Genomic DNA, 20,810 nt, shown 5'->3' on the forward strand with positions numbered 1-20,810 from the left:
AATTTTCACCGGAGACATTGAAGTCTGCCCGGCAGCAAGTCCTCAACGTCTCCTACCAACACAGTCAGCGGGGTGTCTCCCCCTTTTCCACAGAAGTGGCGGTCACCCCTCCCGCCTCGGATTCCCAGGGTTCTGGCCTCCAGCCCGAGCCAGGACACTCTGTTGAAGTTACCCCTGACTCAGGGGGATCAACAACTCTCACAGCCAGCCACAGGACCAGGAAGCCTGGATAGTCTCTCCCTATTATTAGTTCATAAGGTAAAGTGGTGGCAATGGCCACCTCGTGGGCCTACTTGCCACCTCCTGTGGATAGAGACACCAGGGTGGTGGGATAGTCCTTTAAATCTCCATGTGTGCACACAACCCCAATTTGCCGGCCAGTATACTCGTTGGGCAGCACCAGGGTAGCTGTTACCAGGGATACCAGACTCCCTGAGTCCAACAAAGCCACTGACAGAGTGTCTCCCACTTATACCTGGCACAGGTGGTTATTATCTATAGTCTCTGGGATGCCTGGCATACAACGAGTTACGGTATCCATAGTTAGTCTCCATGGGTTCACCCCGATGGGGACAGTCGACTCTTAAGTGGCCAGACTCCTGACACCGCCAGCATATTATCAGAACCGGGTCGATTGGGGGTACACCCCGGATGGGCTTGGTTGGCAAAAGTCTCTGGGTGTGGAATGGAGATTGCTGGGCTTTGGCTGCCCCCAGGGGAGGACTGGCAGCCTTAGTCCTGGGGGGCAAATCCAGTCAAGTAGCCCATTTTTATTTTGCAGACTTATATTTTCTTTTATACAGGAACACATTGCATTTACTGCCCCCCAATGTGGCACATGTAGCCCGCACATTTTTCAAAGCCCCCTTCATATTTAAAAAGTAACAGTGCTCCCCAAAATAGAAATAATTATCTGCCAGAGCACAATTAGTAGTAATAATGCCCCTATAGTGCCCATACTAGTAATCATGTTCCTCATAGCCCCCTAATAGTAGTAAAGTTCCGCATAATACCCCCAGTAGTAATAATTATCCCTATAATATGACAGTACATGAAATACCCCCGCAGTTGAGCTAATGTCCCCATAATGTATGCCAGTATAAAATACCCCTATATAGTGCCCCAGTAAATGCCCTCATAGTTCTCCTCTCCCCCTTCCAAATAGTGCCCCCCATAATAAGCCAGTAAAAAATGCCCCTTCTTATTGCCCCCAGCAGATGCTTCTACAGTGCTCCTCTCCCCCATAATGTGCCAATAAAAAATGCCCCCTTAGTGCCACCAGATGCCATAGTGCCCACATAATGTGCCAATAAAAAAGTCCCCTTTAGAGCCCCCACTTCCCCATAGTGCCCCCAAATAATGCCCCTATAGTGCCAACAGATGCTCCACACTGCTCTCCCCCAATAAAAAAAAGCCCCTTTAGAGCCCCCAGATGCCCCCATAGTGCTTCTGTCCCCCATGGTGCCCCACCATAATATGCCAGTAAGAAATGCCCCCATAGTGTCCCCCCTAAAATGGGCAAGAAATAAATGCCCCCAGAGTGCCACCCAAAAAAAATGGGTCTGTAAGAAATGCCAGATGCCCCCATAGTGCCAGCTCCCCCCGCAAAGAGAAAAAAACCAAAACACAAATACTTACCTCCATCAGCAGTGATGCGATGCAGACCTCTTCTGGCCTGTGTCCCTGCTGTGTGCTGCCCGGCTCACGCAGTGCAATGATAATGGCGTCATCATGCCGCCTGAGCCAGCCTCTGATAGGCCACAGGCATTAGTGCCTGCAGCCTAGCAGAAGAACAGGAATGGGAGACGCCTCTCCCACCCCTGCCTTGCCCTGCCGCAGCACAGGCATCTGTATCGCTGTCCTGAGGACGGCGATACAGATGAATATGGAGATGAGTGCTTCCACAATGGAAGCGCTCATCTCCTACTGCCCCCCCACCGCCGCCAGCAACTAGAATCAGGGCCAAGCCGCCTGTGGTGATCGGCGGTGCGGCCCTGAGGAACAAAATAAATAAATAAATTATTTGCTAAAGACGGCCCAGCGACCGTTTTTACCATGCTTTAGGGTGGCCCCCCATGCCCCCGTCCCAGCCCGCCCCTGGCTGCCCCCTCCTAAACTTACTCCCTTTAAAATTCCTGGTAGCCTCCACTAGGTCCACCATCTCAAGGGCATTACCAAGAGACACCTGGCCGATCCAGTGCTGGAGGGGGTACGACAAAGCCCCCCAGAACACATCAGCCAACAGACGGTCTAATAAAGCAGTGGGGCTCAGCACGTCAGGTTGCAGCCAATGCAGCCAACAGGTGTAATAGGGTATAATACTGGGGCCTCGCAGGCTCAGCCGGGTTAAGCTCCCACTGATGCACCTGCTGGGCCCGGACTAATACATTAGCCCCCAGTGTTGCCAGGATCTCACCCTTTCTTGTCGGGTAATCAGCCACTTGATCATCCAGTAAGTCAAAATACACCCGCTGGTGTCCAGACACCAGGAACGGAGCGACAACCTCAGCCCATTGCTCCCGGGGTAGCTTCTCTCTCACGGCTACCTTCTCGAAGATCGACAAATAGGTCTCAACGTCATCTGCAGGGGTCATCTTAGGGATCGCCGCACGGACCGTTTTCCAGGCATCGTGGATACTCTGGAAAATCCTGTTTCTTGTAAAGCTATCACATGTTGTAACAGCAGCTGGTTTGTTTCTTGTTGTTACTTATTGGCCTCCTGCAGTTGGAGGTCACCTTCCACGAAGGCTTTCACGACAGCTTCCATTTTGTCGAGGGACACGGGTAAGACATACAACTCTGCCCGGAAAAACTAAAATATTTCAGCCTTCACACCAGCCTCACTGCAATGCTCGCATCCTCCACCAATTGTGGGGATTCGCTCTGGTAGTTGGGTTAAGCGGGTGCAGTACAGAGGCAAAGTACAAGTTCGTAATTCAAATGTCCGTGTTTATTCACACATAAGGTCAAACAAAAACACTCTTTACAAGGTTGGTGTTTGTTTACACCAAGTAGAAAGTTTGTGCATAACAAAAATGTCACCTTGTCGGCGGTTCTGCCTCCAGCAGTCCAAATGCAGGCTTTAGGTGGCCTGCACTCCCAAAACACAGGTCTCAGCTTGTCAGCCAAGCACAGAGCTGTTCCCACACCAGCGATTGCCATAGCTCCTCTGTCAGAGAGAGGTAATCACTCCCAGGTGACACTGCCGGCTGTTTTTTTTATAGGCCAGTCAAGACCTTGCCTGAAACATGGGGAGTAGTCACCCACCCAGCACTTTGACTACTACCAATAAGAGCCGTCCCAGATCAGCTATACAGCCATACTAAAATAGCAAAGTATCAATCAGCATTAGTTGCCACTGACACCTCAAAATACCGGCTCTTACTTCACCAAAGCCAGGAACCTCGGTGAAAAATACCTTCTGTCAACGATGGACCCTTGCACCTTCCTACAATACGGAAAAAGCTAAACAGAAAAACAGGGATTTTTTTTATGTAGAGTGATTGGTCTTATCATGTTATTATACACAGGGCCGGACTATCCAGGACCTACAGGGAAATTGCCCAGTGGGATGATGCCCAGGGGACTGCCCAAGCCCTCCTCTCTCCCTCTGGCCAGGTACATTATGAGCTCTCAGCGGTAATTAACGCTGTGGCCGCACATGCCCTCCTGAATTCAACTGCTATGATGAGCTACTCACCTTCTAAGCCCCCTGCTCAATATCAGTATCAGAGACAACTCTAAGGAAGGAAAATGTCAGCTTTTGATGGCTACCACAGAGGGACAGCTTTTTGAGCAATATATTGTGCTGCACTGTGGTATATGGTTCCTCTGGGATGGTATTTTGCGCTATGGTATTGTTGACCCTGCCTACTTGTGCTACCCTACCTTCTGTCAATTTGGACCTGCCTACAACATGGGTCCACATTTATGCTTTTTCTCCAGGGCCATTTTAAGCTCCCATTCCACCCTTGATTATACCACATTCAATATATAGCTTTCTAGTATTCATGTATATGATCTACATTACACCCACTTACTGGTAAAAAAAAGAATTGTTGATGGAATACAGATATTGCTTTGCCTAAAGGCTTGACTGGAAGAATGAACAAAAGCCATGACTACTGTTACTGTTCAGGAAATCTCAGGCAATGGGACAGGGAAGAATCAGGAAAATGATTTCTAAACAGTTTAGAAACAGTATGACGCAACTTACAACATAGTTACTATTTTAACCTGACTTGAGTGTACGCAGATGCCTAAATGTGTGTAGTTTCCATTAACTGTGAAAAGTGATTATATATTGAAACTTGAATTATAATATTGCATCAAATAATGATATTATAGTGCCATTTATAATACTGGCATCTTAGGGCCGCTTCACACGAGCGGATGCCGTGCGTGGCATCCGCTCCGTGAAAGAGTGCCAAGACCCGCTGCAGACTGCAGAGGCACGGAGCAGTAACATGACTGTTAATGCTCCGTGCCTCTCTGTGATCTCTTTACTACGAAATCACAGTTGTCACTGTGATTTCGAAGTAAAGAGATCACAGAGAGGCACGGAGCATTAACAGTCATGTTACTGCTCCGTGCCTCTGCAGTCTGCAGCGGGTCTTGGCACTCTTTCACGGAGCGGATGCCACGCACGGCATCCGCTCGTGTGAAGCGGCCCTTATTTTGTGGCAGGGGGCAATTGGACCAGCTCAGATACCTAAGGCAATGAGCAACTGTAACCACTGCCTTCTCTGACGTAGTTATAACAGTGTAACAAATATTTCTTACTACTTCTTTCTGGTCTTGAAGTTGATTTGGTTTTCTTCTTTTGGAATCCACTCTCATGAAGCGCTTTAAACCAGTCTCTTAGTCGATTAGCAATTTCTCTGAACTCCTGATCAGTGCACACTGAAAATGAAAAAAAAAAAAAAAAAAAGATAAATGTACATTTACTTGACATGATATTTCTACATCAACATTTGTGTTCACACATTGCTTTTTTCTATATTTGATTTTCTGACTGGATGATATATAACATAAAATGTGTAATAAAATATATGAAATATATTCCATAACATAGTATTAAACAGATACATAGATCTACCTAAACTTTATGCTACTCTACAATTACATGAAATATTGGAAACATCATAGTGATCACACCAATTGTCCTATCGCGACACTACTGTGCACTGCGTAATGCTTAAAGGGTAACTATCATATTATTATTTTTATGTATTTGGATTAGTCTGAATAAGTTTACCTTAGTTCCCTAGTTAATACTTTTGTATAGGTATTGAATTACCTAGTAATTGCAGCATGTTCTTTCCTCCCCCAGGCATTTTAGTGGTGCTGCTAAAGCAGCGTTGCTAGGTGTTCTCCGTCTCCTATCTTTTATATACAGAAGATGGAGGACGTAGTATTGAGCAGTCCCCAACGCTGCGTGCGCACTCCTGTTGGACTGGGATAGTGCCGATATTTGCAACTAGAATAATCAAGATCAACTACTCGGGAGGAAGAGGGCGTGTTTAAGTCGGGAGAAATCTGATTGCTTGGGTAGAGGCTGCGCGTTCCCAAGATGAGCTGAATGAATTGTGGGTAGGTGGGGATTCGCTCTGGTAGTTAGGATAAGTGGAGTGCAGTACAGGGGCAAAATACAAGTTCATAATTCAAACGTCAGTGTTTATTCACACATGATGCCAAAAACAAAACATCACAGTGTCAGTGTTACTTCACACCCAATGGCAAGTTAATATAACAAAAGTCACCTTGGTAGCAGTTATGCCTCAGAAAGTCCAAATACAGGCTTTAGGCGGCCTGTTCCCCTGACACACGGGTCTCCGCTCTCCAGCCCTGCACAGGCCTCAGATCCCAGTTCACAGACCTGGCTTCTGAGCCCAGCTGCCTATTTAAGAACAGCCAGGTGCTGCCAAAACCCAGACTGGCACTTAATATCCGGTCGGGTATTTGATCTCACCTGGCTGGAAATCAGCCCAGCAGCACATGCTGGGAGGAAAATAACTGTTTTCCCAGACCAAACCTCTTACTGTGTCACAGTAGTTAGGGAGGGAGGTCTTAGCCTCAGTGTAAGGGCATCGTGGCCATCTTGAGAAGATAGTCACAAAGAAGTCTTGGGAGGAGTGGTTGCTATGGACGGAATCTTATTAAACAAGTGGTATGTGAACACAATAATTAGTGATTATGGATTATGATTAGAGTTGAGCGAACACCTGGATGTTCGGGTTCGAGAAGTTCGGCCGAACTTCCCGGAAATGTTCGGGTTCGGGATCCGAACCCGATCCGAACTTCGTCCCGAACCCGAACCCCATTGAAGTCAATGGGGACCCGAACTTTTCGGTACTAAAAAGGCTGTAAAACAGCCCAGGAAAGGGCTAGAGGGCTGCAAAAGGCAGCAACATGTAGGTAAATCCCCTGCAAACAAATGTGGATAGGGAAATGAATAAAAATAAAAATTTAATAAATAAAAATTAACCAAAATCAATTGGAGAGAGGTCCCATAGCAGAGAATCTGGCTTCACGTCACCCACCACTGGAACAGTCCATTCTCAGATATTTAGGCCCCGGCACCCAGGCAGAGGAGAGAGGTCCCGTAACAGAGAATCTGTCTTCATGTCAGCAGAGAATCAGTCTGCATGTCATAGCAGAGAATCAGGCTTCACGTCAGCCACCACTGCAACAGTCCATTGCCATAAATTTAGGCCAAGCACCCAGGCAGAGGAGAGAGGTCCCGTAACAGACAATCTGGCTTCATGTCAGCAGAGAATCAGTCTTCATATCATAGCAGAGAATCAGGCTTCACGTCACCCACCACTGTAAGAGTCCATTTTCATAAATTTAGGCCCAGCACCCAGGCAGAGGAGAGAGGTCCCGTAACAGACAATCTGGCTTCATGTCAGCAGAGAATCAGTCTTCATATCATAGCAGAGAATCAGGCTTCACGTCACCCACCAATGTAAGAGTCCATTTTCATAAATTTAGGCCCAGCACCCAGGCAGAGGAGAGAGGTCCCGTAACAGACAATCTGGCTTCATGTCAGCAGAGAATCAGTCTGCATGTCATAGCAGAGAATCAGGCTTCACGTCACCCACCACTGCAACAGTCCATTGTCATAAATTTAGGCCCAGCACCCAGGCAGAGGAGAGAAGTCCCGTAACAGACAATCTGGCTTCATGTCAGCAGAGAATCAGTCTTCATATCATAGCAGAGAATCAGGCTTCACCTCACCCACCACTGTAAGAGTCCATTTTCATAAATTTAGGCCCAGCACCCAGGCAGAGGAGAGAGGTCCCGTAACAGACAATCTGGCTTCATGTCAGCAGAGAATCAGTCTTCATGTCATAGCAGAGAATCAGGCTTCACGTCACCCACCACTGTAAGAGTCCATTTTCATAAATTTAGGCCCAGCACCCAGGCAGAGGAGAGAGGTCCCGTAACAGAGGATCTGGCTTCATGTCAGCAGAGAATCAGTCTGCATGTCATAGCAGAGAATCAGGCTTCACGTCACCCAACATTGGAACAGTCCATTGGCATATATTTAGGCCCCGGCACCCAGACAGAGGAGAGGTTCATTCAACTTTGGGTAGCCTCGCAATATAATGGTAAAATGAAAATAAAAATAGGATTGAATGAGGAAGTGCCCTGGAGTACAATAATATATGGTTAAGGGGAGGTAGTTAATGTCTAATCTGGACAAGGGACGGACAGATCCTGTGGGATCCATGCCTGGTTCATTTTTATGAACGTCAGCTTGTCCACATTGGCTGTAGACAGGCGGCTGCGTTTGTCTGTAATGACGCCCCCTGCCGTGCTGAATACACGTTCAGACAAAACGCTGGCCGCCGGGCAGGCCAGCACCTCCAAGGCATAAAAGGCTAGCTCTGGCCACGTGGACAATTTAGAGACCCAGAAGTTGAATGGGGCCGAACCATCAGTCAGTACGTGGAGGGGTGTGCACACGTACTGTTCCACCATGTTAGTGAAATGTTGCCTCCTGCTAACACGTTGCGTATCAGGTGGTGGTGCAGTTAGCTGTGGCGTGTTGACAAAAGTTTTCCACATCTCTGCCATGCTAACCCTGCCCTCAGAGGAGCTGGCCATGACACAGCTGCCTTGGCGACCTCTTGCTCCTCCTCTGCCTTGGCCTTGGGCTTCCACTTGTTCCCCTGTGACATTTGGGAATGCTCTCAGTAGCGCGTCTACCAATGTGCGCTTGTACTCGCGCATCTTCCTATCGCGCTCCAGTGCAGGAAGTAAGGTGGGCACATTGTCTTTATAGCGTGGATCCAGCAGGGTGGCAACCCAGTAGTCCGCACAGGTTAAAATGTGGGCAACTCTGCTGTCGTTGCGCAGGCACTGCAGCATGTAGTCGCTCATGTGTGCCAGGCTGCCCAGGGGTAAGGACAAGCTGTCCTCTGTGGGAGGCGTATCGTCATCGTCCTGCCTTTCCCCCCAGCCACGCACCAGTGATGGACCCGAGCTGCGTTGGGTGCCACCCCGCTGTGACCATGCTTCATCCTCATCCTCCTCCACCTCCTCCTTGTCCTCCTCGTCCTCCAGTAGTGGGCCCTGGCTGGCCACATTTGTACCTGGCCTCTGCTGTTGCCAAAAACCTCCCTCTGAGTCACTTCGAAGAGACTGGCCTGAAAGTGCTAAAAATGACCCCTCTTCCTCCTCCTCCTCCTCCTCCTCCTCCCTGGCCACCTCCTCTTCCATCATCGCCCTAAGTGTTTTCTCAAGGAGACATAGAAGTGGTATTGTAACGCTGATAACGGCGTCATCGCCACTGGCCATGTTGGTGGAGTACTCGAAACAGCGCAACAGGACACACAGGTCTCGCATGGAGGCCCAGTCATTGGTGGTGAAGTGGTGCTGTTCTGTAGTGCGACTGACCCGTGCGTGCTGCAGCTGAAACTCCACTATGGCCTGCTGCTGCTCGCACAGTCTGTCCAGCATGTGCAAGGTGGAGTTCCACCTGGTGGGCACGTCGCATATGAGGCGGTGAGCGGGAAGGCCGAAGTTACGCTGTAGCGCAGACAGGCGAGCAGCAGCAGGATGTGAACGCCGGAAGCGCGAACAGACGGCCCGCACTTTATGCAGCAGCTTTGACATGTCGGGGTAGTTGTGAATGAACTTCTGCACCACCAAATTCAGCACATGCGCCAAGCAAGGGATGTGCGTCAAATTGGCTAGTCCCAGAGCTGCAACGAGATTTCGCCCATTATCACACACCACCAGGCCGGGCTTGAGGCTCACCGGCAGCAACCACTCGTCGGTCTGTTGTTCTATACCCCGCCACAACTCCTGTGCGGTGTGGGGCCTGTCCCCCAAACATATGAGTTTCAGAATGGCCTGCTGACGTTTACCCCGGGCTGTGCTGAAGTTGGTGGTGAAGGTGTGTGGCTGACTGGATGAGCAGGTGGAAGAAGAGGAGGAGGAAGCCGAGAAGGAGGAGGTGGCAACAGGAGGCAAAGAATGTTGCCCTGCGATCCTTGGCGGCGGAAGGACGTGCGCTAAACAGCTCTCCGCCTGGGGCCCAGCTGCCACTACATTTACCCAGTGTGCAGTTAGGGAGATATAGCGTCCCTGGCCGTGCTTACTGGTCCACGTATCTGTGGTTAGGTGGACCTTGCTACAGATGGCGTTGCGCAGTGCACACTTGATTTTATCGGATACTTGGTTGTGCAGGGAAGGCACGGCTCTCTTGGAGAAGTAGTGGCGGCTGGGAACAACATACTGTGGGACAGCAAGCGACATGAGCTGTTTGAAGCTGTCTGTGTCCACCAGCCTAAATGACTGCATTTCATAGGCCAGTAGTTTAGAAATGCTGGCATTCAGGGCCAGGGATCGAGGGTGGCTAGGTGGGAATTTACGCTTTCTCTCAAATGTTTGTGAGATGGAGAGCTGAACGCTGCCGTGTGACATGGTTGAGACGCTTGGTGACGGAGGTGGTGGTGGTGTTGGTGGTACATCCCCTGTTTGCTGGGCGGCAGGTGCCAACGTTCCTCCAGAGGCGGAGGAAGAGGCCGAGGCGGCAGCAGCAGAAGAGGCTGAGGCGGCAGCAGCAGAAGAGGTAGCAGGGGGAGCCTGAGTGACTTCCTTGGTTTTAAGGTGTTTACTCCACTGCAGTTCATGCTTTGCATGCAGGTGCCTGGTCATGCAGGTTGTGCTCAGGTTCAGAACGTTAATGCCTCGCTTCAGGCTCTGATGGCACAGCGTGCAAACCACTCGGGTCTTGTTGTCAGCACATTGTTTGAAGAAGTGCCATGCCAGGGAACTCCTTGAAGCTGCCTTTGGGGTGCTCGGTCCCAGATGGCGGCGGTCAGTAGCAGGCGGAGTCTCTTGTCGGCTGGTGTTCTGCTTTTGCCCACTGCTCCCTCTTTTGCTACGCTGTTGGCTCGGTCTCACCACTGCCTCTTCTTCCGAACTGTGAAAGTCAGTGGCACGACCTTCATTCCATGTGGGGTCTAGGACCTCATCGTCCCCTGCATCGTCTTCCACCCTGTCTTGATCCCTGACCTCCTGTTCAGTCTGCACACTGCAGAAAGACGCAGCAGTTGGCACCTGTGTTTCGTCATCATCAGAGACATGCTGAGGTGGTATTCCCATGTCCTCATCATCAGGAAACATAAGTGGTTGTGCGTCAGTGCAGTCTATGTCTTCCACCGCTGGGGAAGGGCTAGGTGGATGCCCTTGGGAAACCCTGCCAGCAGAGTCTTCAAACAGCATAAGAGACTGCTGCATAACTTGAGGCTCAGACAGTTTCCCTGATATGCATGGGGGTGATGTGACAGACTGATGGGGTTGGTTTTCAGGCGCCATCTGTGCACCTTTCTGCAGAAGACTGGGTGGGAGATAATGTGAACGTGCTGGATCCACTGTCGGCCACCCAATTGACTAATGCCTGTACCTGCTCAGGCCTTAGCATCCTTAGAACGGCATTGGGCCCCACCATATATCGCTGTAAATTCTGGCGGCTACTGGGACCTGAGGTAGTTGGTACACTAGGACGTGTGGATGTGGCAGAACGGCCACGTCCTCTCCCAGCACCAGAGGGTCCACTAACACCACCACGACCATGTCCACGTCCGCGTCCCTTACTAGATGTTTTCCTCATTGTTATCGTTCACCACAACAACAAAAATATTATTTGGCCCAATGTATTGTATTCAAATTCAGCTGAATATAAATTTGAGGCCTAGTATTTAGGCGCTGGGTGACCGGTATGGATTTACTAACAGAATTAGACTTGGAAATGCACAGTAGCGTGTGTGTGAAGTTATTCTGAATGACCCTATGTGCACCTTGAATATTATATACCCTTTTAGGGATAGATTTCAAATAGCTCTGATATAGCAGAAACCACTAAATTATGAAATTGCTAAATTGGGAATTGTATTTCAACCCAGAACAAAAAATGTGCTTTGACTGACACTAAATAACTTTTCCAGCCACAACAGTACAGCGGTAACGACAGATTTAGCGGGATATAAATTTGAGGCCTAGTATTTAGGCACTGGGTGACCGGTATGGATTTACTAACAGAATTAGACTTGGAAATGCACAGTAGCGTGTGTGTGAAGTTATTCTGAATGACCCTATGTGCACCTTGAATATTATATACCCTTTTAGGGATAGATTTCAAATAGCTCTAATATAGCAGAAACCACTAAATTATGAAATTGCTAAATTGGGAATTGTATTTCAACCCAGAACAAAAATGTGCTTTGACGGACACTAAATAACTTGCCCAGCCACAACAGTACAGCGGTAACGACAGATTTAGCAGGATATAAATTTGAGGCCTAGTATTTAGGCGCTGGGTGACCGGTATGGATTTACTAACAGAATTAGACTTTGAAATGCACAGTAGCGTGTGTGTGAAGTTATTCTGAATGACCCTATGTGCACCTTGAATATTATATACCCTTTTAGGGATAGATTTCAAATAGCTCTGATATAGCAGAAACCACTAAATTATGAAATTGCTAAATTGGGAATTGTATTTCAACCCTGAACAAAAAATGTGCTTTGACGGACACTAAATAACTTGCCCAGCCACAACAGTACAGCGGTAACGACAGATTTAGCGGGATATAAATTTGAGGCCTAGTATTTAGGCGCTGGGTGACCGGTATGGATTTACTGACAGAATTAGACTGGGATATGGCCAAAAAATAACCACACTATTGCTGGTTAAATGCACTTGGTGTGACAGCTTGACCAACCACACTACTGAGGGTTAAATGCACTTGGTGACAGGCGCAGCTTGCCCCTGATGTAGTATATGGCCAAAAAATGAACAGACTATTGCTGGTTAAATGCACTTGGTGTGACAGCTTGACCAACCACACTACTGAGGGTTAAATGCACTTGGTGACGGGCGCAGCTTGCCCCTGATGTAGTATATGGCCAAAAAATAAACAGACTATTGCTGGTTAAATGCACTTGGTGTGACAGCTTCACCCTGATGTAGGCTTTAGCCAAAAAACAACCACACCATTGAGGGTTAAATGCACTTGGTGACAGGCGCAGCTTGCCCCTGATGTAGTATATGGCCAAAAAATAAACAGACTATTGCTGGTTAAATGCACTTGGTGTGACAGCTTCACCCTGATGTAGGCTTTAGCCAAAAAAACAACCACACCATTGAGGGTTAAATGCACTTGGTCGCAGCTTGTGCTGGCGCACCACAAGACACAGAATGGCCGCCGATCACCCCAGAAAAAAGTGACTGACAAACGGTCTGGGCAGCCTAAAAACAGTGAGCAATTGAATTTCAGCAGCTCAATGATGCACAGCTGCAGATCGATCGATTAATCAAGTCCTTTGGAGGAGTTAATCTGCCTAATCTCGCCCTACTGTCGCAGCCGCAACCTCTCCCTACGCTAATCAGAGCAGAGTGACGGGCGGCGCTATGAGACTCCAGCTTAAATAGAGGCTGGGTCACATGGTGCTCTGGCCAATCACAGCCATGCCAATAGTAGGCATGGCTGTGACGGCCTCTTGGGGCAAGTAGTATGACGCTTGTTGATTGGCTGCCTTGCAGCCTTTCAAAAAGCGCCAAGAAAGCGTCACAAAAGCGCCAAGAAAGCGATGAACACCGAACCCGAACCCGGACTTTTACGAAAATGTCCGGGTTCGGGTCCATGTCACGGACACCCCAAAATTCGGTACGAACCCGAACTATACAGTTCGAGTTCGCTCATCCCTAATTATGATCACAGCAGCAACAACATATATGAAAATTTTATTTTGAGTGAAAATATGACAGCTATCCTTTAATTTACCTTTTTTTTATATCAGATCATTTTTATAGAGTTTTTATAACATTCAAAAATGACAGTAACAACCCCGTGCCAAAGCATGGTATTCCAGTATACTAAAGAATATCTAAAGTACAATATTTCACATTGATATCCCCCTAAATCCTTAAACCCCCAAGCCCCCCCTGCAGCAACCACCAGCAAATTAGGAATAGGTCATAAATCTGTCAATAGTCCCTATTATATTATAAAGGGTAAAATTTATTTAGTAATTTCAAATACACTAAGAATGTGTGCTTCTGATTCTAAGGGCAGACAATTCATAATATTCTATCCATGTCTGCCATTGATCAATATGTCTTTTTTGTGTTCGCCTTTTGATGAAAATTCCTTTTTCTAACTTGAGTAAACTTGATATTCTTTTCATGAGGGCGCAGAGAGTAGGGGCCTCTGGGTCTTTCCACAGAGATGCTATTAGTTTTCTAGCCTGGTACATAACACCTTTGCTATTGCCATTTTATCACTGTCCTGCAGGGGCAGGTTGTCCACATATCCCAACACACTTGTTAAGAGATTCTGTGGCATAGAGACCTGGTAAACTCTTCTGAGTTAATTCATCAATGCAGACCAAAAGACTGTTAATTCATCAATGCAGACCAAAAGACTATCAGCTTTGGACAGCTCCCAAAAACATATAATAAATCTGCTGGAGTTCCTCCACATCGTGCACATTGAGGAGTGTCACGTACCCCAATTTTGTGTAAAAAATATGGGGTACGACACATTATATCGAGGAAAAACAGTTGAGATACACGGTGTGCAGGACTGATGGACAGATACTTAGTTTACTGTAGCATCCATTCCCAAACATCGAGAGATATCTCCCCAACATCTTTATCCATGAGTTCCTGACTTCCTGTAGATACAAGACTTGTTTCCTCATTAAATGTCTGTACCCCGCAGAGATCAGCCATTTTGTGGATAGAGCAGTTTTCAAGTCATATATAACACAATTAGTTGGGAGAATAGATCTAAGTTTATTCTGGGCCTGCAAAGCATGCCTAACATGAAGGTAGTAATAAAATGTAGTGTGGGGTATCTGGAACTCCTCCTGTAGCTGGGTGAATGATTTAAGAACCCATCCCTATACATATAGCAAACCAATACAATGCCATGTGAGTACCAAGTATCAAATTGTGATAGATTATACACCTCTGGCAATCTGGCGTTATTCCAAAGAGGTGTACAATATATACTGCCCTCTATTCCCAGCTCCTGTTTGCCCCTATCCCAAACTCTGCACATCAACTGAAAAACTGGCCTTCCTATTCCCGCCTGTTGAAAAGCATCTGTCTCAAGCTTTAGAAAAATGGGACCGTAACCTACCATCTTCTGGATTATATTGGCATTAGAATCTACAGAATTGGATAATCCCCACCCAGCAAAATGTTGCATCTGGGAAGCTAGAAAATATAGCCACATATTAGGCAGTAGATATTTTGTGGATGTCTTATTGTAAAGAGATGCTCCAAACAAGTAGGGATTGCCAAAAGCAGAGAATTTCTTTACCACCAAAAGATGCAGCGAGTTCACGTTTTTTTTGTTTTCATTTTATACTTCCTACCTTCCTGGAACTATAACTGTTTAATTTTTGCATTCACATTGCCATATGAAAGCTATTTTTTTCCAGACAAGTTCTACTTTCTTATAGCAGCATTTAGTAGTACTGAATATGGTGTAGTGGGAAGCAGGGAAAAAAAATCCAAATCGGGGGAACTGGAAAAAAAACAAAACACAATTCTGCTATAGTTTTATGGGTTTCAATTTGACTGCATTTCCGATGTGGTAAAATGGACCTAATGTAACTTCATTCTCTGGTTCAGTATAATTATGGCAACACCACATTTTTATATTTTTTCTTGGGTTTTAAAACTTTTTTTTTTCTTTGCACTGCCATATTATGGCCCCTGTAATGTTTTTATATTTACAGTGGTATGTAAAACATTGGGCACTCCTGTTCAAAATTTCAGTTACAGTTCAGCAAGTTGAAGATAAAATTATCTCCAAAAGGCATAAAATTAAAGACGACACATTCCCTTTGTATTTTAAGCAAAACTTTTTTTTTTATCTCCTACATAAAAAATAAAAAAATGAATAATGCCAGAAGCAAAAGTTTGGGCATCCTGCATGGTTAGTACCTAGTAGCACCCTATTTGGCAAGTATCACAGCTTGTAAACACATTTTGTAGCCAGCCAAGAGTCTTTCAATTCTTGTTTGAGGAATTTTCATCTATTCCATCTTGCAAAAGTCTTTTAGTTCTGTGAGATTCCTGGGCCTATCCACTGAATTTCAATGCTGTTCATTGAGGGCCATGGTAAAACCTTCAGCTTGCACCTTTTGAGGTCTATTGTGGATTTTGAGGTGTGTTTAAGATTTTTTACAGATTGTGTTATGTTTGCATCCAGAATTTGCTTGAATTTCACTGAATCCATTCTTCCCTCTACCCATTAAATATTCCCTGTGCCATTGGCTGCAACACAACCTCAAAGAATGATTGATCTTCCCCCATGCTTAATGGTTGGAGAGGTGTTCTTTTCATGAAATTCTGTACCCTTTTTCTCCAAACATACCTTTGCTCATTGTAGCCAAAGAGTTCTAGTTTAACCTCATTGGTCCATAGGAGTTGTTTCCAAAATACATCAGGCTTAGATGTTCTTTTGCATACTTTGCATGCTGAATTTTGGGGAGAGGACGCAGGAGAGGTTTCCTTCTAATGACTCTCTAATCAATGCCATATTTGTACAAGGTGTTGCTGAACAGTATAAGAGTATCAGAGTCTGTTAAATCTTTCTGAAGGTCTTTTGCAGTCAAGTGGGGGTTCTGATTTACCTTTCTAGCAATCCTATGAGTGGCTGTCTCCTAAGGGACTTTACAATGCGATCATTTGATGGCTTCTCCAAATAAACTGAATTGATATTAGTATTGCAGCCTATGGGATATTCACTATGTTTCTATGGAGCCCTGCCACAGGGTAGGCCTTGGAGCCTTCAGAAGAACGGTGGCTGTTATAGCAACTAAACGGCTAAATTGATCTGAGTGCAGCGCACCAAAGAAAAGACCAATCAGATGACTTGATTGAAATTGATCACAGCATCCAAGGAGTTAAATGCCTATGATCTGCTTTATTGCCAATCATGGACTCTTGCCCTGTAGATGTATGGTGCAAGTTGTGAAGAGATTAAAACATTAAGTTGTTGAGAACTGCAAATAAGAGGTTTTGACATTCTCTTTGGCATACTAGAAGAATCTAACGTTTGGTTGGAGTATATTGACTGGCAGCATATTTAATCCTTTAGATGGTCTGTCTAGACTTGCACCAGATTTATCATACTGGCTCAGGGTGGATAATACATTTGGTACGAAGATAGATATAGCCCCTTGACATCTAGGCATAGCAGATTTTGGTGAAAAAAGATTAGCTAAAAATGCACCACATTTTGAAGCATGTTTGGTAAAGTCTAGATGCCCTGTCACTATTAAATGTGGGCCTTTATTAGTAGAATAATATACAAACCGGATTCCAAAAAAGTTGGGACACTAAACAAATTGTGAATAAAAACTGAATGCAATGATGTGGAGATGGCAAATGTCAATATTTTATTTGTAATTGAACGTAGATGACAGATCAAACGTTTAATCCGAGTAAATGTATCATTTTAAAGGAAAAATATGTTGATTCAAATTTTCACGGTGTCAACAAATCCCCAAAAAGTTGGGACAAGTAGCAATAAGAGGCTGGAAAAAGTAAATTTGAGCATAGTGAAGAGCTGGAAGACCAATTAACACTAATTAGGTCAATTGGCAACATGATTGGGTATAAAAAGAGCTTCTCAGAGTGGCAGTGTCTCTCAGAAGACAAGATAGGTAGAGGATCACCAATTCCCACAATGTTGCGCAGAAAGATAGTGGAGCAATATCAGAAAGGTGTTACCCAGCGAAAAATTGCAAAGACTTTGCGTCTATCATCATCAACTGTGCATAACATCATCCGAAGTTTCCGAGAATCTGGAACAATCTCTGTGCATAAGGGTCAAGGCCGTAAAACCATACTGGATGCCCGTGATCTCCGGGCCCTTAAACGACACTGCACCACAAACAGGAATACTACTGTAAAGGAAATCACAGAATGGGCTCAGGAATACTTCCAGAACCCATTGTCAGTGAACATAATCCACCGTGCCATCCGCTGTTGCCAGCTGAAACTATACAGTGCAAAGAAGATGCCAAGATCCACAAGCTCAGGTGTTTTCACTGGACCAGGGATCATTTAAAATGGAGTGTGGCAAAATGAAAGACTGTTCTGTGGTCAGACGAGTCACAATTCGAAGATCTTTTTGGAAATCTGGGACGCCATGTCATCCGGACCAAAGAGGACAAGGACAACCCAAGTTGTTATCAACGCTCAGTTCAGAAGCCTGCATCTCTGATGGTATGGGGTTGCATGAGTGCATGTGGCATGGGCAGCTTGCATGTCTGGAAAGGCACCATCAATGCAGAAAAATATATTCAGGTTCTAGAACAACATATGCTCCCATCCAGACGTCATCTCTTTCAGGGAAGACCCTGCATTTTTCAACAAGATAATGCCAGACCACATTCTGCATCAATCACAACATCATGGCTGCGTAGGAGAAGGATCCGGGTACTGAAATGGCCAGTCTCCAGTCCAGATCTTTCACCTATAGAGAACATTTGGCGCATCATAAAGTGAAAGGTGCAACAAAGAAGGCCAAAGATTGAACAGTTAGAGGCCTATATTAGACAAGAATGGGAGAGCATTCCTATTTCTAAACTTGAGAAACTGGTCTGCTCGGTCGCCAGACGTCTGTTGAGTGTTGTAAGAAGAAGGGGAGATGCCACACAGTGGTAAAAAATGGCCTTGTCCCAACTTTTCAGGGATTTGTTGACACCATGAAATTCTGATTCAACATATTTTTCCCTTAAAATCCCTCCACATCATTGCATTCAGTTTTTATTCACGATTTGTATAGTGTCCCAACTTTTTGGGAATCCGGTTTGTACCTGTATGCCACAAAAGTGGCGTATATCAATATATAAATGGGCCACATAGAGTATATCTTATTCATCCTTATATGATAGCCACAACGATGATATTTTGTAAAGTTTTTCTTTAATTTTATAGACTAGTATTGGAAGGATTAGAGAATCACATACAGGCAATGATTTACTAGAGATTTTACTAAATTAAGGCATGTTTCTAAAGATCTCAACAAATACCAATGCGAGATATAAGAAAACATTATGCTACTTGCTGCTTCAGAGTGCCTGCTCGATTTTTATGTGCATTGTAAAAACAAGAGCACTTCATCCCTCAGGCTCCCACTTGTTCATCATACAAAAAAATGTTTTCTCTCTCTACATGGTGCATATGAATACTGTTATTCAACTTTGCTTGACATGCTGTCAAATACTTACACACAATTTTGTGATATAAAGAACAAATAAAATAATTTATAGTACAAGCCCTGACAAATGCATTCAAAAACAAGTCAACTTAAAAAAAATCTTTGCTGCTATAAAATATTTATTATGCTTAGCTTAAAGGAAATGTGTCCCCCAAATTTTTATCTGCCAGTTAAAATCAGATAGCAGCACATCTCCTTTTTCTAATCTCTTTTTATTTTCTAATTTCAGATTTATTTCCTCTATTTCCTAAACATGATTATGGGGGCTGCCATCTTGCCTGAGCTGTTCTTAACAGCATTTACAAAGCATTAAGAAAATTGCTTTACGGCAGCCCCATGGTCCATAGACACAATGAGTTTTCTAAGCATGCTCTGTGACCTGTGCAGAGATCATTGTACAATCAAGGATTAGGTAATCTTTCACAATCACCTATTGTGACTGGTGGTTCCAGTGGCGTACATAGAGAAGCAGGGATGAAACCAGGCCCCCCAGACAGGACAGAAGGATTTCTGCATAAACAGAGGGTTTAGAGGGTAGAGTCCTAATCAAGTTTTCACCTCCAGTCTAAGAGGAGATAATTAGAGATTGCCTTATGGTTCGCCCAGCGGTCATTTTGTGGCAAACTTTGCTCGTTCCGCCAGCGAAATATTATTTTGCGTTGTGCCGATCTTTGATCGTGACACATCCATCAGGTGGGACAGGACAGCCAATTGAGATGTTTCAGCACATGGACATACCCCCTACATTATAAATAAACCTGATCTGACTGCCATTTTACCTTCTGTCTTTTGCCAGTGTAGGGACAGGTTCCTGTGTGGATTAGTGACAGACTGTTAGGGACACCAAACGCTAGCTAATAGGGCCACAAAAGTCCTTTTAAGGACTGATATATCTGTGCTATTGATAGGTGTGACATACTGAGGGGTGTGATATACTTATAATATACTTTCTAACATAGAAAGTATATTGTAGTGCATTTGTATTGTGCAGCAATTGTGTGCGGTTCTACGGCGATACCGCAGCTAGATAGAGGGATAAACGCTATTTGAATAACTAATTACAACTGGTGTGATATACCTGTTTCCCCCCCTCAAAAAAAAAAAAAAACTGATTGAGGGGTGTGATATAGCTATAATATACCTTCTAACATAGAAAGTATATTATAGTGCATTTTTTATTGTGCAGCAGTTGTCTGCAGTTCTGCTGAGATACAGCAGCTAGATAGAGGGACAAACGCTATTGGAATAACTAATTGCAACTAGTCTGATATACCTGTTGCCCCCCCAAAAAAAAAACTGATTGAGGGGTGTGATATACCTATAATATACCTTCTAACATAGAAAGTATATTATAGTGCATTTGTATTGTGCAGCATTGTGTGCGGTTCTGCTGAGATACCACAGCTAGATAGAGGGACTAACGCCATTGGAATAACTAATTGCAACTCGTGTGATATACCTGTTGCCACCCATAAAAAAACTGATTGAGGGGTGTGATATACCTATAGTATACCTTCTAACATAGAAAGTATATTATAGTGCATTTGTATTGTATTAGCTCCAAAAATAGTGATTTATTGGTTGTTTTTAAAACATAACTTTTACTTCTAAAATTAAGAAAATAGGCCCAAAAATATAAGTATAATAAAATTTTCAGAGCGGCGGTATAACAGGTCAAATGTGCACGGCGGCACCCAGACAATACGTGAAAAGAGGTACTCGGCGGCACCCAAAATGAAACCCGTACTCCTACCGCTCTGTCGTCAACGTCCAGGGTGCAGGTAGCGTCCAGATGACACTGAAGTGAATGGCTCCAAACCGGACACTCAGCTGCTGGAGACGGCTGGGTCCAAGGCAACCCTAATTTGTCCCTATAAAGTGGTCTAAAGCTTGCACTAATAACTAATTAGGGATAGCAGCCTAACCACAGGGCACTTGTCATTATAAGGGCGACCCTGTCTGGAACCTCTTCCTGTGACCTGGCCCTATGTGGCCCTAATCTAGTCCCGCTCCCTACATGCACGTTTCATAGAAATCATCAGGGGA

At 45.3% G+C, this 20,810-nt stretch overlaps 1 protein-coding gene across 2 annotated transcripts in view; it reads right to left on the bottom strand.

Annotated features, from left to right (window-relative positions):
• SPOCK3 (SPARC (osteonectin), cwcv and kazal like domains proteoglycan 3) overlaps nucleotides 1-20,810 on the bottom strand; it is a 489,251-nt gene that overhangs the window by 20,700 nt on the left and 447,741 nt on the right. For both annotated transcript variants that reach the window (XM_044285920.1, XM_044285986.1), the window contains exon 7: nucleotides 4,783-4,902. In XM_044285920.1, coding sequence (XP_044141855.1) covers nucleotides 4,783-4,902 — 120 coding nt within the window. The remainder of the gene's footprint in view (nucleotides 1-4,782; nucleotides 4,903-20,810) is intronic.

The sequence above is a fragment of the Bufo gargarizans genome, chromosome 1 (assembly GCF_014858855.1).
Source record: "Bufo gargarizans isolate SCDJY-AF-19 chromosome 1, ASM1485885v1, whole genome shotgun sequence".
In the NCBI taxonomy this organism is placed as follows: domain Eukaryota; kingdom Metazoa; phylum Chordata; class Amphibia; order Anura; family Bufonidae; genus Bufo; species Bufo gargarizans.